The 22,361-nt window shown below is 37.1% G+C and overlaps 1 protein-coding gene across 1 annotated transcript in view; it reads left to right on the forward strand.

The window, feature by feature from the left end:
* The window catches only part of WNT2 (Wnt family member 2), a 71,792-nt gene that overhangs the window by 19,240 nt on the left and 30,191 nt on the right, over positions 1–22,361 (forward strand). Inside the window, exon 4 of the mRNA XM_044678357.1 lies at positions 18,595–18,859. Within this exon, the coding sequence (XP_044534292.1) occupies positions 18,595–18,859 (265 nt within the window). The remainder of the gene's footprint in view (positions 1–18,594; positions 18,860–22,361) is intronic.

The raw sequence follows: 22,361 nt of genomic DNA on the forward strand, positions 1-22,361 counted from the left end.
AATGAATGTGTTAGATTAAACCGGTACTTTGGATAGGTCTGCAATCTTATCAATAAGAATTGTCTATATTGTTCTATCCTGTGCAGTTCTTATCCATCTTCCTCCATAAATAACCATCCTCCCTTCCATTCCTCCTTCCCTTCCTCTCCTAACACACTGGAGGTTTTCCTGTAGATCATTTGACATTTCCCGAATACCACTCAAGCACTTGTGCCAACCTAGTGTTCATCTTTTTTTTTTCCTTTGTTTCCCCAGGACCTGGCCAATGGTAGGCAGTTAATGAGAGCTTATGAGTTGATTAATTGATTACATATATATAAAACTAGCTGACATACTTCTCCATCATATAGTTCCTTGATGAATGTTTTTATACCACTTTCACTGGTATGCTGCTTCCTGCTTCCACCTACCACATCTCTCCATTACTCTATGGGGCACCCACAATTTTGATTCTTTGGAGATTAAAATGTTTCATTATTTCCAGTCATGTAATCTCAGCAGGAAATATTGGTATTAAAAAGATGGGCATTTACATCAAGGTGTAGCTTGAGAAATTTTCCCATAAAATTCTTGGCTCAGCTCTTTGTCCCTCCATGGTATCTGTCTAATATATATAAATTAACTTTCCTCAATGAGGTGCCCACCTACCTATATGTCATAATATGAGGATGAGATATTCTTCCACTTGGTTTTTCCTATGTGAATGTCTCAAAACTAATCATGGCTACTCAAAAGAGATTGGTCTAGCAATTCACATGGAAAATACCTTTTGGAGGATTTGTGCCTTTCTGTTTTATGCCTTGTTTGGTATAATCAGGGTATCATTAAACAATGTTAGTCTGTGATTGGACTGATCAAGGGATCTTAAATGATATTAGAATAAGCATAAGAGATATCTTGTTGACATGAAGGCTACATTTTGACCCAGCTAGTTAAATGTTTGTTATTGTTGGTGTTTTTTTTTTTAAATCAGCAAGCAATAAACAAAGTGGAATCTTATATTTTCTGCACTCTTCAATTATGTGGCTATGAAAATGTGATCTGCTGTAGAAAAATAAGCTGGGAAACTCTGCCAGTTTCTTTAACATATTTTCATCAAGTATACCTTTGATTCTCATAAAGATTTCAGAGCAATGAATATGAAGGGATACGAGTAGGTAGTTTTGTTAATCTCTCTCTCTCTCTCTCTCTCTCTCTCTCTCTCTCTCTCTCTCTCTCTCTCTCTCTCTCTCTCTCTCTCTCTCTTTGGAATGTTACTCTACATGATTTTTTCCTTTTTCTTTTTTTCATATCTTCTCCTTGTCATATCTTGAAGACTGACTCTTGAGCGACTTCAAACTTGTAGAATCATCACCATGAATTTTTCCTGTGTATATTCATTCTGGTCCAGCCACCGTTCCCCAACTTTATCTTCTTTCAATGCCATTTATATTTTTTCACAGGGCACTTTGGGTATAGTTGTTACCCAAATATGGTGTCAAAATGATTACTTTAGAAGCATTGGAAAATCTGTCAACAAAAATACCAATGTTCATAAAACTATGAACAGAGCCCAGTGGAAATTAGGCCAGATTCTGAATAGCAATACCAATTAAAGTTCATCTTTATTAATGTTTTACAGTTTATAAAGCATTTTGTTCATAGCGAACCAGTGAACTAGATATTCTAGGTGTCATTTTCCCCAATTTAAAACTAAAGATACCAAAGCTCAGCTAGTAAGTTTAAGAACCAAGACTTTCCAAACCCAAGCTTTTGTCTTAAGATAATGATGCACAGCACCGTTACTGTATTAATGCTCATTGCCAGTATATACACCATCATTATTATACCTATTAAGGATGAGAAGGTAAAAATCTGATTATGTTTTGCTTGTTGCAAGACATTTTGAATCTAATTCTAGGACTAATATATAGCATTCCCTCACCATAAAACTTCACTTTTCTCCTCGTGAGCCCAGTAAATACCAACCTCTGACACCTGGATAGAAAATTATTATATTGGACATTTGTCTCATGGAGAGGAAAACCAAAAAATGAATATTATCAACAATGTTTTTGGACAATATGCCTTTTTTCATAAAACTATTTTTAAACTCAGCTTAGATTATGATACCAGCACTGAATGTTGTTATTTACTATCTTTTCTACTTTGATGGAAGTTAAACAGTAACAATGTGGTTTTGGTTTGCGTTTTTCTGATTATCAACATGAACATTTATATGTAGTTATTGATAATTCACTTTCTTCTTTTGTAAAAAAAATTTGTAAATGCCATTCAGATCCTTTGTTCACCCATCTTATGGAGAATGACTATTACTCTTTATTCATTTGAGTTGATTCGTTGCAAATTTTAGATGTCAAACTTTTAGCAGAAGGGTTTGATACACAATTTTTTCCTAGTTTTTTCTTCTAATTCAAAACATGATTTTTTTCTACAAAAGTTTTATTTTTACATATTATTTCTTTATTGTAATTTCTTCCAAATCATGGCTTCTTCAATATCATGAGGAACAATTTTTTGAAATATTATATTGTTAATATTTTATTCAATATTTATTTATCAATATTCATTAATTATACTGATCTATAGTTCTTTCTTTCCTTGATTTGCATATTTAAACCATATTTGGCTTATGGAAAAATGGGTAGCATATTATAATTTCAAAAGCAATTTATATAGCATTAGAATTATTTTTATCTAAATATTTGATAAAACTCACTTAATCCATTTATTCCTAGTGATGGCCTATTCAACTTTTTCCTCAATATTAGCTTGTCCAAAATAGCTTTTTTTGTTAACTTGGGTATGTTATGTATTTAATGGTTTTCAATCACTTCTTTTATATTCAGTTTCATTATATAAGAAATATAAAAATAATATAATATATACTCTAATAAATATGTAATATATGATATTTTCTAACAACTTCTTTTTCATTTTTACTATTTGCTGTGATTTGCTCTTCCATTTTAATTTTAATTTTTTTATTTATTTTAAACCCTTAACTTCTGTGTATTGACTTATAGGTGGAAGAGTGGTAAGGGTAGGCAAAGGGGGTCAAGTGACTTGCCCAGGGTCACACAGCTGGGAAGTGTATGAGGCCGGATTTGAACCTAGGACCTCCCGTCTCTAGGCCTGGCTCTCAATCCACTGAGCTACCCAGCTGCCCCCGTTTGCTCTTCCATTTTAAAAAAGTTTTGATTTTTTGGTTTTCCTCTCTTTTTTAAAAAATTAATTTAGCTAATAGTTTATCAACTATTGATCTTTTAAAAATAATTGTTGGTTTTCTTTATTAAATCAATTTTTAGAATTTTAAAAAGCTAATATCCTTGATCTTCATAATCTGTCTCTATTTTTAAATGAAGCAAATAGCTATCAGAGTGGATAGTGTGCTGGCCTGGAATCAGGAAGATCTGTGTTCAAATCTAGCCTCTGATTTTGTTATAAGTTATATTGTCTCAGTAATTCCTTATAACAATATTTACAACTTGTGTGACCCTAAGCAATCATTTAATCACTGTCTGCTTCAGTTTGCTTATCTGTAAGTGGAGAGACTAAGAGCACTAGCCTCCTCAAGTTATTGGGGAAATAAAATGAAATATTTGCAAAGTGTTTTGTGACCCTTAAAGCACTATATAAATGCTAGCTATTATCATTTTTATTATTATTTTTATTATTACACTTAATTATATTGATCTACCATGACTTTGTAAATGACTCTCTCTCTCTCTCTGCCTCTCTCTCTCTCTCTCTCTCTCTCTCTCTCTCTCTCTCTCTCTCTCTCTCTCTCTCTCCCTTTCTCTCTCTCTCTCTCTCCTCTCTCCCACAGAGAAAACTCAGTTCATTAGTATTCTCTTTGTTTAGTGAAATGTAAAGATTTTCATTTTTGTCTTTGTATCCCTAGTGCCTCATACAGTGAAAGTGCTTCATAAGTAATCATTGAATTGCATTGTTAATATAAGCATCCTTCAAAATACATTCGACTCTAAGCATTTCTTTGGTTGAAGCTCATAATTTATTATATATTGAATTATTATTGTTATCATCAATATAATTTTGTTATTTCTTACATTTTTGACCCAATCATTCTTTTTTTTTTAAAATTCTTTAAACCCTTAACTTCTGTGTATNTCTAGGCTTATGTGTGTATATATATATATATATATATATATATATACATATATATATATATATATATAAGCTCTTTCCCTGACAGTCACCCATGGCTTTAGACATAGTTTGAATTCCAGATTGAATTCCAGATCTAAATTGAATTTAGAAATGCACATTCATTCCAGCCCTAACCCATAGCACCAACTCCACGTTTTAGATCAGTTCAATTCCCTCAGAATTCTTTTAGGATTTTTACTTTTCTTTCCTTCCCTTCTTTACACAAATAGTCTCTCTCATTACATACTCATATTTTTCATATGCATGCACAAACATATGCATGATATTTTATCTATATATCTATTGTATACGCACATACACACATTCATATTCTAATTTAAAATTTAGTGTTTGCTCCATCCTCTGTCCTATATAGCAGTATCTACTTTAAGATTACCTGCTCTCCCATCTCCCCACCAGTTACCTTCTCATTTGTTCAGTATTTCTCATGCCTATAGTGACAGAATTTCTCTTTTCAATCCTTAGTCACTTTATTTTGTATTTTTGACAATATATAATGTATGCACAAATACTTAAATGTATCTGTGATGCCATCAATATGAACATTCCCTCAAATGATGCATAATTCATTCATGTTTATCCAACTTCAGAAACTTTCTGGTCCAAGTCCTCCCATAAGTTCACCACAAGGGGTCTGTCCAACATACCGGGAGTCTTCCTCACTTTATCTCAACATAAGAAGGTAATAGAAGTACACATGAATATTTTTACTTATTTCTTTTGTAAAACCCCCCTATCTTCAGTTACAATTTCTTTGATAACATCCTTTATTATGGTTCTTTTTTGCAGTTCCTAATTGGTCATGTTACAGTCCACTAATACCTATAATCTATTTTTCCATTGCTTTCTACATGATATTCACTTTAAATTCTTTGGAAACTATAAAATTCTATGACATCTACAGATCATACTTCTTTTTCTTTTTTTCTTTTTAAATTTTTTTCTTTTGAATATTTTCCCGTAGTTACATGTTTCATGTTCTTTTCCTCTTCCCCAAGCCCCCTACCTCCCTGTTGCTGACTCACAATTCCACTGGGTTTTACATGTATCATTGATTAAGACCTACTTCCATATTATTGATAGTGGACTAGAGTTATCATTTAGTGTCTACATCACCAATAATATCCCCATCAGCCCATGTGTTCAAGCAGTTGTTTTTCCCCTGTGTTTCTCCTCCCACAGTTCTTCCCCTGAATGTGGCTAGTTTTCTTTCTCATAAGTCCCTCAGCCTTGCTCTGGATCCTTGCATTGCTGCTAGTAGAAAAGTCCATTACATTCAATTGTGCCATAGTGTATCAGTCTCTGTGTACAATGTTCACCTGGATCTGCTCCTTTCACTCTGCATCAATTCCTGGAGGTCATTCCAGTTCACATGGAATTCCTCCAGTTCATTATTCCTTTGGGCACAATAGTATTCCATCACCAACAGATACCACAATTTGTTCAGCCATTCCCCAATCAAAGGGCATTCCCTTATTTTCTAATTTTTTGCCACCACAAAGAGTGCGGCTATAAATATTTTAGCATAAGTCTTTTTCCTTATTATCTCTTTGGGATATAAACCAAGCAGTGCTGGATCAAAAGGCAGATAGTCTTTTAAAGCCCTTTGGGCATAGTTCCAAATTGCCATCCAGAATGGCTAGATCAGTTCACAACTCCATCAGCAATGCATTAATGTCCCAATTTTGCCACATCCCCTCCAACATTCACCACTTTCCTTTGCTGTCATGTAAGCTAATTACAGATCATACTCACTGCCCCATACCTCTGATGGGAGATCCCGAGTGTAATAACTTGGATTTAATTGTCCTTGATGGTTAGAAGTTGATTATACCCTGTATCGTTGATGGTAGAGTCCAAGTGTAATAACTTAGGTTTAATTATCCTTGATGGTGAGAAGTTTATTATAAAAATATTTGTGTATCTTTTTCATCTCTCTTCTGTTTGTTGTACTCTTTCCAGTTTCAACCTGTCATTAACCTTGAGATGACTGCTTAGATTGGATCTCTTGCCAGATTTAAACTTTAATCCTACTCTGATTTTCTCTGTTTCATGAAGTGAAAATACTCATTATCTCATCTGACATCCTCCATGAAATTTTAGAAATGAATTTATGTTCTCTATAGTGCTGCCCTTGGCTATCATACATTTCTATTTGGCAAGTAAGTCAAACATTTGATTATCAAGACCTTTTAGTCTCAAATCAATCAATTTCCATTGGTTAAACTACTACATTATTAATAATTCCAGGTTGTTACAGTTGGTGACTATGTCTTTTATTACATCCATATCTCATTTTAAAAAATTACTATTTTAAATAGATCTGGTCAGAATTATTTCAAGAGCACTCACATTTTCCCTTATTTTAGCCCTTTATTCTTGCTTTATTTTCTAATATTATTAATTTTGATCTTTGCTTGAACAAATCTGAAGTCCTATTATACACAATCGAGTCTATACTGACTCCCACATCAATAGCAAGTTGTCTTTTAAAATAAAGTCGATTTATTTTTTCTTATGTTAAGCTATACTCATTATATCCAGCCTTCTGATTATTTTTTCAAAGAAAGATTCTAATTTAAAATAAGGTATGAGACTTCCACATCATCTACATGGTTTTGGTCTCTCTCATTCCTTATTCCTCTCATTCCTATTTTAACATATATACATATGTGTATATCCTTACCTTCCATCCTAGAATTAATCCAAGCAGAAGAACAGTAAGGGCTAGGCAATGGGGGTTAAGTGACTTGCCCAGGGTCACACTCCTAAGAAGTGTCTCAGGCCAGATTTGAGCCCACGACCTCCCATTTTCTAGACCTGGCTATCAATCCCCTGCGTCACCTTGCTGCACCATATATATTTATATTCTTCACCATTCTTCCCTTTTCTCATTTTTGTATTGGAATCACTAAATACAAAAGTATGTACTGATTTAACTTGGAGACTTTTACTGACTTCTTCATAGAATTTTTCTACTTCATATTCTACAACACATGTTGATACAGAGGCTGTAATTATTTTCAGGGTGGTCTTTTTGGAAATACAAATCAGGATCATTGCAATATAAAATTTCCAAATATATCATGAAATGTTATTTACTTGGTTTTGTTTTATTTGTTTGTTTTTTTGCCTTTGTGGATATGATAAACTGCACTCTGCCAAATCCTTGATTTAACTCTCTAAGAATAACCAGTGAGCCATCCTTCCATTTAGCTGCAGCTCCTTTCAGTTAGCTAGTTTTGTTTATAGTGGCAATGTCAAGATTGATATGATTTAGTTCCTCCAATAGTATGCCCATTCTTTGGTCATTGAACAAGAATCTAACAGAGTGCTAACAACTAAGTTGAAGTTTGTAAACAGATTAAAGATTGTGTGTATGTTAGCTTCCTCTCCCATTCCCACCCTGCCTTTTCAACTACTTTGCCAAAATTACTGTAGCAATAGAAGGACTGTAATTAACAGTTACAGACAGAGCTGAGAACCGGTTTGTATTTTTGTTTTATTGGCCCAAGTGGCCAGGCTACTGGTAATGACCCTCTCCATTTTTATCAGGACTGGTCCTTGGAAAGTAGACTCAATCTACTGACCATCCCTAAAGATTTTCCAGCAGGATAGGACCTGCCAGAGCTTCTGCTCCACAAACATAGTTTTTGAATGCCCAGGGTCACCTCTATGATACACTCTATGCCTTTGGGGTAGATTATTAAATTTGTAAACATCATATATTTATGTATTGATTTCTTCTGTCTTTCACTGACCTTAGTTATGAATCAAAACAACTCTGGCAGGGCATTTGTTAATCAAATCAAAGTATTTTTGGCATTGTCATTTCCTTGTGTCAGTCATACTTCTTTATGATGCTTCTTGTGTCTGGCCCTGCACCTTTAAAAACAACTTCATCAAAATCACTATTTTACTTTCTCTCTCTCTCTCTCTGTCTCTCTCTGTCTCTCTGTCTCTCTCTCTCTCTCTCTCTCTCTGCAACATTTATGTAAGGTCCTTGACTGAATGTGTCACCCATCTCTTTAGACTACCCAAGACTGTAATATTTCTTTTTCTAATTACTTTGAATATGAATAAGAATAAACAGCCTCCCTCCAGTCTGGTCAGGCTCCCACTCACTCCTACCTCATGAAAAACTTTCAGATCTTAAAAATTCCTCTACACTCTTGCTAACGGAGTAAAAACATTTATCTTAATGCTCCACTCAGTGTTTTATTCGAGGTTGTTGTTTTTTTAGCACTCTAATCAGTCATTTGCCTCTGATTTGCTTAAATTTCTCTCCAAAATTCTCACCCATCTTGGTCTCTTAGAAGTTTGTTCCTAGATTGATTTACTTCCCACAGTCTTTAAGCAGCATATTTTTCCTTGTGGGAATGTCCAGAAATGTTGCGGGAAATTGAATATATATTTTTATCTTTGTATTTTATTCCTGGTTTCACTGGGCTAAGGATTCTGGAGTCAAATCAGATCTCCTTTAACATGTTGTAAATAATTTCCCAGCATTTTCTCTGTTTTCTCATGATGAGTAATCCTATGGGATTCACATTGAGATTCCTTGATGAGTAATCTTTTTCTTAGGCACTTATAAAATCCTCTATATTGATGAAGTCCTGGAATTTGAGGATAATCAGTCTGGATAAGTGAAATTTGACTTTTGTCTCTAAGGACTCTGGATAAATTCTGTTGTTTATAATCTGCCTTTTTGATCTAACTAGTTCTGAAGAAATTTATTGGGCAATATCCTGAAAAAAAATGGTGGCATAACTCTTTTCTTTTTCAGGTAATCCAATGATTCTTAAATTATCTCCTTAAACTCCCTCATCTTTGTTGATAAATTTTCAAGTCTTTTCCCAGTAGAATTGTCCTTTGATGTTGTTTTGGTTAGTTTCTATTGGTTTTGACAATATATCTTGAGCCTATGAACTTTATCTATCATTGATAATAATTCAGATTTTTTTAAGCTTTCCTCATGTTGCTGCTTTTTCTTATTGATTTGTTTTATTCCCTTTTTAAACTAATGATGGATCTCATTATAGATAGAAGGCTATAGATTTACAGCTGGATAGGATTTAGTTCAACATTCTTATTTTATAGAGGCTTTCATTAGCAATACCATTTCTTGAAAAAGCCTTTATTTTCCAGTTTATATATTTTTTCTAGGTCCAGTTTGTTGATTAGGCAATTTTAAAAAGTTGATATTTTTCCTACTTGCTGATTTCTCAGAATTTAAAAATCGATAATATTAATTCATCATTATAGCTTGTGTATTTCCTTGTTTTATGGGTAAATACTAAACACTGAGTTCACTGGGGTTTAGAGAAAGGGGGGAAGGAAGACTGCTTGGGCAAGGGATTACTGACTAAGAACAAATACCAATGGGGAATCACCTTTACACCCACAAACACAGGACTTAGGAAAATGAGTAACACCTATATGGAGGAATGGCAGTTTAATCAGTTAAGCAGTGAGCCAGACTTCAATCAGCTGGGGAATTACAATAAAACCTTATATGACTTAATTAAGGTACTTCTAGGGTTAAGGAGAACAGACAAGAAGCAGGAAACAATAATTTATTAAAGTAAAGAAGTTAGGGAGATGGGTAAACAAGTATTTCCTTAACTAGGGTTAACTATGGACCAGAAACAAGGGAAATGAATTTCTGCACTAAAACCCTAACTTCAGGCTGACAGGGCCAGCCTGTAAGGACAAGGGGATTAGCTGTCTCACAGCACGGCTTTCCATTGATCCAGCAATGTTCAGATGTCCAGGTATCTTAGTAAATCCAAAGAGTAAAGCCAAGGAGCTGAACTGGTTTGATATGTCCACCAACCAAACCAGATTTCACTGCTCCACTTTAACTTTCCCAGGGTAGAGGGGTTTTACAGGAGACCAATACTTTCTGGGCTCTTCACCTCCAACAACTAAGGAAAAGCACCTAACTGTCAGCAGCTGCATCCAGAGAGAGTCCTCTGTGTGATGTCCCTTGCTGAATTCCAAATTTGGAATGACAGCTCCTGTCAGCCTGCCTGGATAAATCTGCTTTCCTGTTTCCCTATTACACTTGTCTTCTCTTATTTATTTGGAGGAGAAATGAAATGGCTACATGCTTTTTAAAATTTTTGTCTTCCCCTTATTTTCTATATTTCCTCTTTGTAAAATAAATTTATTTATCTGAAGGCATTTTTATTCATATAAGTGTGATTAAGAAGCTAAACTCTTTCATAACCTTTCTGCCATCTTGACAGAACCCCTTAGTAATTATTTTTATCAATGTTATAATTCATGATCTTTTCCATATTTTTGAAACCTTTCCCTTTTTAAGATAGCTCATAAATCAATCCCAGGGTGCTTTTCAAATTGTGTTGTCTACAGCACAAATTTCTTCTGCATTTATTTGGTTAGGTCCAATCCAATTAAACTCTGGGAAATCTCACCATCTTGCAAGATCTAATCAGACTTGGTACTCACAACTCATCAGTACTCTCTGCCCTTCTGATTAGAGAGTGTAGCCAATGAACTCTTCAACCCCCATTTAAAGAGAGGAGACAAGAAAAGTATCTTCTCCAACTTCTCCTCAGTTTCCTTCTTTGTTTTTTTCTGATTGTTTTCATTTGGGATTTCTTTGATTTCACCACGTTCCACCCTCCACCCCCAGATACCTTTCCTTCCTTCCTCCTCCACCCCTCTCAGTTTTCTTTTGTGTGTCCATCTTTTTCCCCCATAGACTATAAGCTTCTTGAAGGCAGGCACTACCTTACTTTTTTATTCTTTTCAAAAAATTTTTTGTATTTGCTAACAGCTAAGTTAAAGTTTGTAAACAGCTTAAAATTATTATATGTTACCTTCCTCTTCTACCCCAATTCCCCCTTATCAACCACTGTGCCAAAATTACTGCAGTGATACCTCTCTTTGGTTTCCACCCCACAGAACATCTAAACCTCCAGTTCTTACTCTCATCTTCTCTTTTCTGTTTCTTTCTATGGAAGGAAGTCTTCTTCCATTAGACTGTAAAACTCCTAGAGATTAGAGATTATTTTTCTTATTTGTATCCCCTGAGTGGCTGGCACATAGTATGTGATTAATGATGGCTTATTGACTATTGATCAAGTTTCTGAAATCCCTGATGAGCAGAGAAAAGATATGAAGAATGACTCAAAGTTGGGTTTCTACCAGCTAGGTACTGGTCCTAAGGAAAGGCCCACGAGCCCTCCTCATGGCTGTGTCCCTGGGGAACTGGTTGAGAAGGCTAGAAGCTGCCTGGAGCATTTCACTATAAGAATTAGCTCTAAGAACAGGCCTGAAGGTCTCACTTTCAGCAAACAGGGAAGACCAGAGAGATTTCACTGTGATCTTCAGAGAGTAATTGCTTTGCAGGAAATAAGAGCTGGTTTTTCTTCTGGAGAAAAAAGTAAGAGGCCTGGAGAAAAGATTTCTCCACTTTCAAGGTCTTCTAAGAAAATGCTCCAAGAATAAAAGAAACCCCCCTGGGTTGCTGTGGCAATTGTATTCCTAAGCAACACATTTCATTAGGGTACAAACTTAGAGAATTTTATTTATTTTTGTTTTTAAAAGCAAGCATTTATTAAATACTCAATAATAATGAAATTATTTTCTCCCCTCCCCCCATGTTAGATAGGCCCCTTCAGTTCCCTTGCAAAGGCCTCAGATAATAAGGTGAAAAGAGCTGTAAACATTGGAGCAGAATCTTTATGGAATTAAACCACTATCACTAAAATGTGCTGAGACTTTGTCTCCAAAAACCTTTGTTTTGAAATTGGTATATAAACACCATTAAAAAAAATATGTACTAGGAGAGGAAAGAAAAGTCTTACTGACATTCAGGGCAGAAGAAGTTCAGGTCAAGCTAGAGGAAGTCCCACCCAAATTAGACAAGTGATTTAGAAAACAGGAGGATGATACCCTTGGTGGTCTGGATGTTTGTACATCTGGTGTCAGCAGCGAAATTATCTGTGGTCACCCATTGGGAGAGAAAGTGGCACCCTGCTAAATATTCTTTGCTAGGAAAGACCCCATTTGCCCTGCCTCGGTTCTGGCTTTGCATTTCGAGTTAGGTTGTTTTGTTTTGTTTTTAGGTCTCTGGTTTCTTTTATCCAGAGGACGTCAACATGGAGAATATGCTCCAGTGTTATAGCCCTCTGGTTGGTCAACAAGCAAAAGTCACATTTTCAAATACTAACAATTAAGTGAATGAGTTTAGATGATTAGCTATATTTCTTTTTAAAAAGGCAACCCCCCCCCCCAAACTCATCTTCCATCTTAGAATTAACACTGTATACTGGTTCTAAGGCAGAAGAGCAGTAAGGGCTAGGCCGAATTTTTTTTTTAAAAGTTTTCTATTTTCATCTCCAGCTCCATTTACAGATGAAGAAACTGAGGTCACACAGCTAGGAAGTGTCTGAGGCCACATTTGAATCTAGGATCTCCTGACTCTGCACCTCGCTCAAGATCCACTGAAGCACTTGGCAGCCCCCAGTTCTATGATTCTTTATGCCCTCTCTCTGTCCTCTTTTGCTGCTTCACCGCTATTAACGGTGGTAGGAAGAAGGACTACACCGAGGCCATTTTATAATTTTATTTAATCAATTTATTTAACAATTCGTCTAATAATTTGTTTTACCATTTAATTTTAATGTATTTATTATACTTATTGAATTAAACAGTTCATTGCTCAGAGACTGATTCTGATGCTGAGCTTCCTTGCACTTAACTAGGCTGGTCCTTGAGTAGCAGCCCTAGTTTTTCTCCAAGGCCATGTTTCAAACCTGTCCAGCTTAGTGTAGAAACTACTAGAACTTGTCTGCAACAGCTTTCAAGAACTCAGAGGCACTTTCCAGATGGAATCCTTGCATCTCTTTGTTTAAACCAATAGAGTAGCTCAATGAGGAAATGGAAAGAGCACCAGACTCGGATGTAGAATCTTTTCTTCCAATATACTTGCTGGGTGGCCCTAGACCCTTTCTCAACTGCAGTTTCCCCATCTGTATAATGGAGATGATGATAGCACCTACTTCACACAGTTATTTCAAGGACCAAAGGAGATAATATATATGTGAAATGCTTTTTAAACCTTAAAGCACTCTATCATTGTTAGCTGTTATTATTAAATTAGTCTCATTGGGTAAGTAGTTATTGCTTCTTAGTAACAGATTCACAAGGCTGACTTCAAGGCAGATAATTGGATTCATTCATCTAACAAACATTTGAATGCCTATTATTTTGTGCAGGGCAGTGAGTGGCACAGTGGATAGAGCACCTGGACTGGAGTCAGGAAGACCTGATTTCAAATCCAGCCTTAGACACTTCCTAGCTGTGTGACTCTCAGTCAGACATGCCTGAAAGCGACTGAAGAGCAATAACCTAACCTATATTCCGTATGCATGGATATAGTCATGCCACTCAATTATATCCTATTGCCTACTGAGTCAAATTTAAAAACCTTAGCCTAGAACTCACGGGCAGTCAGGGAGCACATTGGATAGAGAGCCTGACTTGGAGTCAGGAAGACTCCTCTTTCTGAGTTCAAATCCAGCCTCAGACACTTACTAGCTGTGTGACCTGAGCAAGTCACTTAGCCTTGTTGACCTCAATTTGTTCCTCTGTAAAAAGAGCTGGAGATGGAAATAGAAAACCAATCCAGTATCTGCCAAGAAAACCCAAATAGGGTCACTAAAAGTTGAACAGGACTGAAACAACTGAACAATTTTTTTTTCACTTTAATAAGCACTAAGTGCCTGAAAGGAAGCTTGGAGTAATGGATAAAGAGCCAGTTTCCTGACCAGGAAGACCTGGGCTCGTGTCCTACCTCTGGCATGTGCTGGCTTCCTAGAGAAGATGGATTTGAGTTGGATTTTATCCCGTTGGTAGGGTTTCAACAAGCACAGGGGGGCAGAGGTTCTTAGCATAGATAAATGTAAGCCAGGAACCCAGAGGCAGGAAAGCACAGTGTGTGTGGAGGGGTGGAGAGAGGATTAGGATGAGAAAAGGTTGAAAGGTCAGGAAGATGCTCAGGCTCCATCCTGGGGCCATGCTGTCCTCATTGGTGGGTGGGTGAGTGAATGAGAGATAATTCACCTCCACCCACCATATCTAGCCAGCCCCAATCCAGACTTCTCATCCCATCTTGTTATCAGCCCAAATTCCAGAGCCCACCCACCAAGGACATCTTTCCATCTAACTCGATGTGGCACATGTTGTTCCACCTCCACTCCTCATCCCCATCCCCATCCCCATTCTCCATCTCTATCCCCACCACTGGACCTTTTGCTCTAGGAATAATAATCAAATAAATCCCAAGGCTGCTACTGGAAAGGGTGTGATATTCTACTGTCCTGGAGTTCCCACTCATAATTCCTGTAATAGCCTGAACGAAAACTTCCTTTCTTAACTACTGCACAACTATTTAAGCCTTTTCACCCATTAGAATATAAATTCCTTGAGGACAAGGATTGTCTCACATTTGTAGTTCTGTCTCCAGTTACTAGTTGATTAATTGTACTACATATACGTAGCTAATGTCCTTAAGTTCTTTTATTGCTCAATTGTTGCAGTTGTGTCTGACTCTTCATTTAGGTTTTCTTGGCAAAGATATTGGAGGTGTCAATCAAACAAGTAGGGAAAAAAATAACAGATAGCATATTATTCTCAGAGGGCTCTCTGTCATTCCTTTACCAACTGTATTCCTTCTTTTTACCTTCCCATGCTAGAGCCTCTGTTCTCTTTCCTTTTATTCTAAGACCCAAGGCTTTTTGATTTCACCCTAGGAGGGATCTTCTAGAGTCCTTAGACCCTTCCCTTTATGAATCAGTTGGAGAGGGCAAACCTAGATAGTAGAACATAGTGTTATCCACCACACGTTGGCCAATGAAGCCAATTTGGGAAGAAAAATAAGGGTGAAATTAGATTAGAGATAGAAATCCCTACAGACGCATCATACTAAAGAATTGAAAATTTGGGTTTAGGGATAATGGCCCTTTACTGCTATTTTTTTCTGCATATGCATGGAAAACAAAAAGTAGTATGGTATTATTTTGGCTGTGAATTCATGTAGGTTAAGGGGAGCATTTGGAAAGCTTTCTGCAACAATCTCCTGCCCCTGTGCCTTAGCAGAGACTGATCCTTATGCCTGGATTGCTCTAACTCCTTTTCTCTGTTTCTTGAAATCTCTAGTTCCCTATAAGGCCCAGCTCAAATGTTATCTTCTTTAAGAAACTTTTCCTGATTTTTCCTAGTTATTAGTGCCCTCAATCACAGCATTTTATAATTTTAAACTGTCTGCGTGAATGTATTATATCTATGTATATGTTCAGTTGTTTTTCAGTCATTCCCAATCTTCATGACCTCATTTGGGGTTTTCTTTGCAAAGATACTGGAATGGTTTGCCATTTCCTTTTCCAGCTCATTTTGCAGCGAAGACAAATAGGGTTAAGTGACTTGCTCAAGGTCACCTAGCTAGTGTCTGGGGCCAGATTTGAATTCAGGAAGAGCTCTAAACCATCTCAACACTGCACTACACAACAGCTGGGTATAGATACACACACACACACATACAAACACACACAACTGATAGATAATTCCTTTACTGTGAAGATGTTATTAGAATGTAAGATCTCTGAGACCAGAAATTTTCTCATTTTTGTATTTTCACCCCACAACACAGTAGCACAGTGTCTGGCACATAATAAATGTTTGTGGATTGACTTATCAATTAAATTCTTGTCTGTGTGCAAAGGACTTTGGACACTCTCTCTCTTTTTCTCTCTCCATATATACATGTAGGAATAGGTTAGGAATAGAGTGATTTCTAGGATTAGTTAAAGGAAGGGAATTTTTTGAGATAAGCCCTGAGAGAGGAATTCTGGGAAGGAAAAGGAATTGTGGGAGTTTGAACTGAAAATAACTGAACTTACTTGCTTCTTGGATTTCCACCAAGCTGGAAGTAGGGTTTGACTCTCTGCCTGAATTTCCACCAAACTGAAGTTGGGGTTTTGCTCTGAGAGATTTTCCCTGGGTAGTCAAGATTTCAAGGAGAAATCTTAGACTTCTAGGTAGAGAATTTATTTGGAGGAAACCATTTTCCCTGAGTCCAAAGATCAGTTGCCAGTGGTCCATCTGCCAGAAATCCTCTTGGCCTAAGGTAATCCAAAGATTTTTCATCTGGACTTTGGGTTACTTAGTGCAGCCAAACCCAGGCCATTCCCTTTCTTTTGGTAATCACTAGTGGGAAGATTAGGATAGAGTCAGATAGCATGGGGGGGGGGGGTTAGGTAGAAGAGGGAGCTGTAAGCAGGACCCACAAAGAAACAGAAGGCTCCCCTTACTCAGGAGACTTAGAAATTGGGTGGAGTTAGCTTGAAGAGTGCTAGGGTCCTACCTACCAGTTTTCTTTATTCCCTTTTAAAAATAAACTTTATTTCCATAAGCCAAAGGTTTCATGCTTCACTGGCCCTGGGGAGTTCCTAGGTGGGTTGTAATATCTAGCATCCCTCTAGGACAGTTCCACATTACATACATATATGTACACAAATATATATAAATATATAAATAAAGGGAGTCCAAAGCATATAAAGAATATATATAATAGGAAATAAGGGGGAGATTACAGGTAATGAATGCTAATGAAGTACAAGTGCCTCTATATTCCCTGCTATTCTTGTATGAAGTGTTCTCTGGTTCAATTTCAATGGCAGCTGGCCATTGATTAGGAAAAGATTGGCTCCACCCCTGGAAGCCTTTATAAAGCTAATCTTGCCACATCTTGGAGACTTTTGAACAGTCCTAGAGTTCAAAGGTTCCAAAGCAGAGAATAACTTTGTAGAATGTGGACCCATGTGCCTCTATGGGGGCAACTAGAGAGTGGGACAGGGATTTTTTTTTTTCTTTCTCACCATAGTGAAGAACTATTTGACTAGTAGGAGACACCAGTAAGGAATAATTCAGAGAGTCCAACTTATGAGGTAGAGAGCAGACATGTTCTCCATATAGGCACAGAGAAGCAGTTTCAAAGATTTAGGCTTCTAGTAGCAGAGGGGGAAAAAAGACTGCCCATGCATTCAGTAGAGAATTATCCTGGCAGTTGAGAACTGAGCTGCAGAAAGAGGCACGCCTAGGGAGGGAGGCCACTCTACCAAGATGCTATATCCAGAGGGGAACCCAATGAGGAATCCAGGCGAAGAGAAACTAACAAGGGTCCTGAAGCACGAGAGGTGTGAGCTTCAAAGCCTTGTCCACATGTGTGCCTTATTACCATTATACTCTAAATTTGTGCCCACTCTTCCCATAGGTGCTGTGTGTATTTATGGGAAAGTATACCCCAGGTTTATGGGGGCAATGTTTTGTAGCTACTGTTCTTACTATGCTACCTTAGTAAATGGCTTTGCTTTGAGCTAATTGTTTTGAACTGTAGGAGTACAGAACCACAGAGTATATCAGATCGAATCTGGAGGTTAGAGTAGCCACTCTCCTGGGGACCCAATCTTGAAATCTGTGACTACAGAGTTGGGGTATATTCCCAGAGATGTGCTGATTAGGAATCATTCATTAGAGAAACCCAGCTTGGCAATGGGTTGGTTAGCCAAATTCGAGCTACATCTATGTGATAACTGATATGTATTCCAAATGTTAAAACTTTTATTTCTTTAGGAAAGATTTTATAATTCAGCCTTTTCACCAATTCAGATTGGTCTCCCTCTGTAGTAGTGAAGATTTAGCACATGAGTGATTAGCAATGTGGCCCAGTGGAAAGAACATTGGTTCTAGCCTCAGAACCCAGGTTCTAATCCCACCTCTGATCTGTGTAATCCTGGGCAAATCATCTAACAATTCTAGGCTTCAGTTTCTTCAACTATCAAAGGAAGAGGATGAATTAGATGGCCTCTGAGGTTCCTTCCAACTCTAGATCTGTGATCCAAATGGAAAGGGTTCCACCTTTCTTCCCTTTCCCCCTTACCCTGATTTTAGGACAGAGAATCTACCTGGCAAAGTGTGTAGAGTGCCAGGCTCAGAGTCACAAAGTCCTAGACTCAAGTTTGGCTTCTCATATAAACTGGACTTGATCCTGGGTACATCATTTAACTTTCTGGTATTCATGGAACTTGTTAAGACCATAAGTTACAGATCAGTGGCAGATCTTCATTAGCAGGCAGGTGAAATCACATGGCCCACAGCTCTACCTACCTATCTACCTAAATAAATAAAGAGTGTTGACTAAAATCCTCACCCACTATTTGAGCTTTTAAATCCTCACTCTAAAGCAGCATTCAAAAATTTTTCCTGAGATCTCAGGCATCGTGACTGTATTCTTGGAAGAGAAGAGATAGTATAATACATGCCTCTTGGGTGCATTCATCTCTACTGATATTTTACTGCCTTTTCTAATAGGCTGTAAAGCGGTTCTTGAAACAAGAGTGCAAATGCCATGGGGTGAGTGGATCCTGCACCCTGAGGACCTGTTGGCTGGCCATGGCTGACTTTAGAAAGACGGGAGATTATCTCTGGAAGAAGTACAATGGGGCTATCCAAGTGGTCATGAATCAAGATGGCACTGGTTTCACTGTGGCTAACAAGAGATTTAAGAAGCCAACCAAAAATGACCTGGTCTATTTTGAGAATTCTCCAGACTATTGTATCAGAGACCGAGATGCAGGTAAGTCCAAATCACCCTATGCAGGTGATACCATTCAAATTCCCAGATGCCACTTCAAATAAAGCCCTATGTTTATAGCTAATTCTTTAAAATTTTTGCTTCCTTGCTTCTGTCAGGCCTAAAACTCATATGATTTATAAATTCTTATTCAAAAGTATAAAAAGATTGCCTAAATCAACTGAACAGAGAAAAATGGGCAGTGATTCATGAAACCTAAATTACCATAATGAACCTAGTGTTGGGGGGGAAATAGAGTTTAAATTCAAAAGTTTCTTCACATCAAGAGAGTCTAGCTAGACATATTTTAATATATGTATTCATATGTGTAATATACATGTCAACATATAAAGGGGATGAGCAGAACCATTGCATTCTTTTTTAAATTAGAGAACTTTGAACAAATATTCATGCCTACTCAATGGGTAAATTTTTTTGTGTGGTTTCAAATTCATTCCAGGAATACCAGCAGAAGATACAAAATAGAGACTAATTACATTGTAAATAATGAATAAGCCAAAGAACAAATTATAGAAACAACTGATAAACATACAAATAAGGTTAACAATAAGTTAACATACCAAATTTCTGGGAGGTAGTTCTATCAGTCCTAAGAGGGAAAAAAAGTATAGTTTGGAAACATAATTAGCAATATTTTAAAAGATAAGATACTTAGTATGCGACTTTTTAAAATTAGAAAATCTAATGTGCTTTCAGAGTCCTTAATAGAATTTAAGGAATTGGAATGAATCTGCTCTTTGAGGGCAATTTCCCTAATATTTCTATCATGCTACACTGGGGCTTGTAGTTGATTCATTTTCCATTTCTTCACACAGACCCAGCACAGTTGACATACTTCTGGGGAGCTAACTGTCCATTTGGACATTACTTCTATTATCTTGATTCAGACTCAAGATTTAAATTGTGGGATTTCAGTGGACACGTGAGCTATTAAAGATCATCATTTTTAAAAGTAAGAAAGTAAGATACAGGGAGAAGAGCAAGTGGCTTAATAATACTCTCTATTAGACAGATGACGACCATTTTGAACGAGTTGTTTAGTCTTTTCAATTAGTTGACTCAGAAAAAATAAAGTAAAATGATTTTTTTATTTGGTTGAAATCAACTAACTTTTTTCCATTTAATTGACTTGCCTTTTTTTCTGGCCCTTTGTTTAAAAAGACCAAAAACAAAAACAACCATCACTTCAATAAAAAATATTTAAGAGCAGTTGTTTGCAAAGATTCTCAATTGAAGGGCTATAGCTTCCAGGATTTCTCTTCTGGCATCCACCCCCACCCCCAGTTCTAGTTAGCTTCCAGTTTCAACTTATCTTATATGTTCTGATATTTTTTTTCATTTAATAATTTTTATTTTTTAGAAAAGTTAACATGGTTACATGATTCATGCTCTTACTTTCCCCTTGACCCCCCCATTTCCCCCTCCCCCATAGCATATTCGCATTTCTACTAATTTTAACATGTCTGATATTTTTTAACCCTTACTCTCTGTCCTAAAATTGATACTAAATATGGGTTCCAAAGTACAAAAGCAGCAAAGAGTTAGGAAATTGAGGCTAAATGACTTGTTTAATTACCCAAGGTCACACAGCTAAGAAGTATCTGAGGCCAGATTTGAAATATTTTCTGATTTTTATATATTTCTCTCCTATTAAAATAAAAGCTCCCCAGGGGCAGGAACTACTTTTGTTTTTGCTTTTTCCTTGTATAGAAATGGTTAGTATAGCCTGGGGCTAAGTATGTATGTAATACTTCTTGTTGATGGATCACGTAGACCAAATACCAATTTTTAAAAATTGACTTCATGTTTTACTTTTAACGAGATGTGTTGCTACATAGCCTGAACTGACAAACTCTGTTTTAAGACATTGCCTAAGCAGGCAGCTACAGATACAAGGATAACTATGTGGAGAGTTACTTCGTTGTTTCTTTATTGCTGAGCATTTTATATTAGTTAACAGAGTATCAAGGGATGCCTCCTTGCCTCAAAGCGAACCACTTAGAAAATAGCAATAGCTAACTTCTATATTGGACCTTAAGGTTTGCAAAGAGCCTTAAATAATATTATTTGGTAAAATAGAGAGGTGCCGAAATGCCTCCCCAACGTGGCCCTCAAAATTCCCAAGCACAGCTTGAACTGGATTAAAATGTACTTGGAGAATATTTAATAAAAGAAATAGAAAATACAAAACAACATGCATAATGTCAAGTTGTGATTTTCCAAGCCAGCATATGGCCAGTAGGGATCCATTTCTATTTGAGTTCGACTCCACTGATGTAGTGGATAGAAAGAAAGCCTCAAAGTTAGACAACCCGAGGCCAAGCCCCCCTGGCTCTGATAAATACTGGCTCTTTGACCTTGGGAATGGGCCAACGGTGTCAAACTCGAATAGAAATGAGGAGACCACTAAGAAGAACAGAAAGTTCCTTGCAGCTCTGTATTGACTTAGTTTTAAAATGTAATACTATCTATGCTTTCTTATATTTTTATTTACTCTGTTAAATATCCCCAATTCCATTTTAGCCTGGTTCATGAAGCACTTGGGAGTGTTGGGGTGTGTTTTTGACACCTCCGTTATATAATTATCTTCCCAATTAGTGATGCTGCTGAGAGATTTTGAAGCATCTCCCCCAGATGGCTAGATAAGCTGTTGCTTCATCTGGGCCGGGGTGTTCTGCTAGTCAGTGTGACTGTCATCACAAGGGTTGCATAACCTCCTTCCTATGCCAATCTATGTTAGGGAACACTCCCCAGTCCCTCTGCCACTGTACACTAAGGAGGAAATGACTTCATTCTTGGATATGTCCACTTCACCACTGTGAAGGGCTGCCAGCAGCTGCTGCTGTTACTTACTGAATGATACCTGAGAGATGGTTTTCCTTGTCCTAGGTCTGATGCTAATCTCTTTTTGGTAGTCACTCATCTCTGAGGAGTCATCCACAGAGCCCCAGGACTCTTGGCTGCTGATGTCTTTCTGTCCCAATTGCAAATCGAACACCGACAAGCCAGGAAATTAGAGCACTGTACCCACTCCTTCTTGCTAGAGGGACCCTCTTTTTTGCATGCAGGTCTGAAGTCCAATCTGGGTTCAACCCTAGAAGGAGCCTCGTCTCTAATGAGGACATTTGGGTTTTCTTTTCTCACAGTCTTGGCTCTATCCATTAAACTCCATCCTGGTACCCTAGAGATAAAGTATTTAAAACTTAGGCTTAGACTCATGCCCAGAGTTTTCTTCCAAAAATGTGGAAGTGGAGGAGTGAGTAGAAAGGTGCACCAGACACAACATGAATCAAGTAAGGGAGAGAAATTTATTTACTCCCCTTAAAAAGGAATGTTAAGCACAAAAGACTCTCAAGTGTTCACTGACAGCGAGACTTACACTAAGCAAACCACAGTGCTAACTACTGTTATGCCAGTCCAGAAGCCACTTGCTTCAGAACAGCTAAATGTTTGCCTCATTATTAAAGAAATTCATTCAGACTAC

This window comes from Gracilinanus agilis, chromosome 5 (assembly GCF_016433145.1).
Source record: "Gracilinanus agilis isolate LMUSP501 chromosome 5, AgileGrace, whole genome shotgun sequence".
Classification (NCBI taxonomy): Eukaryota; Metazoa; Chordata; class Mammalia; order Didelphimorphia; family Didelphidae; genus Gracilinanus; species Gracilinanus agilis.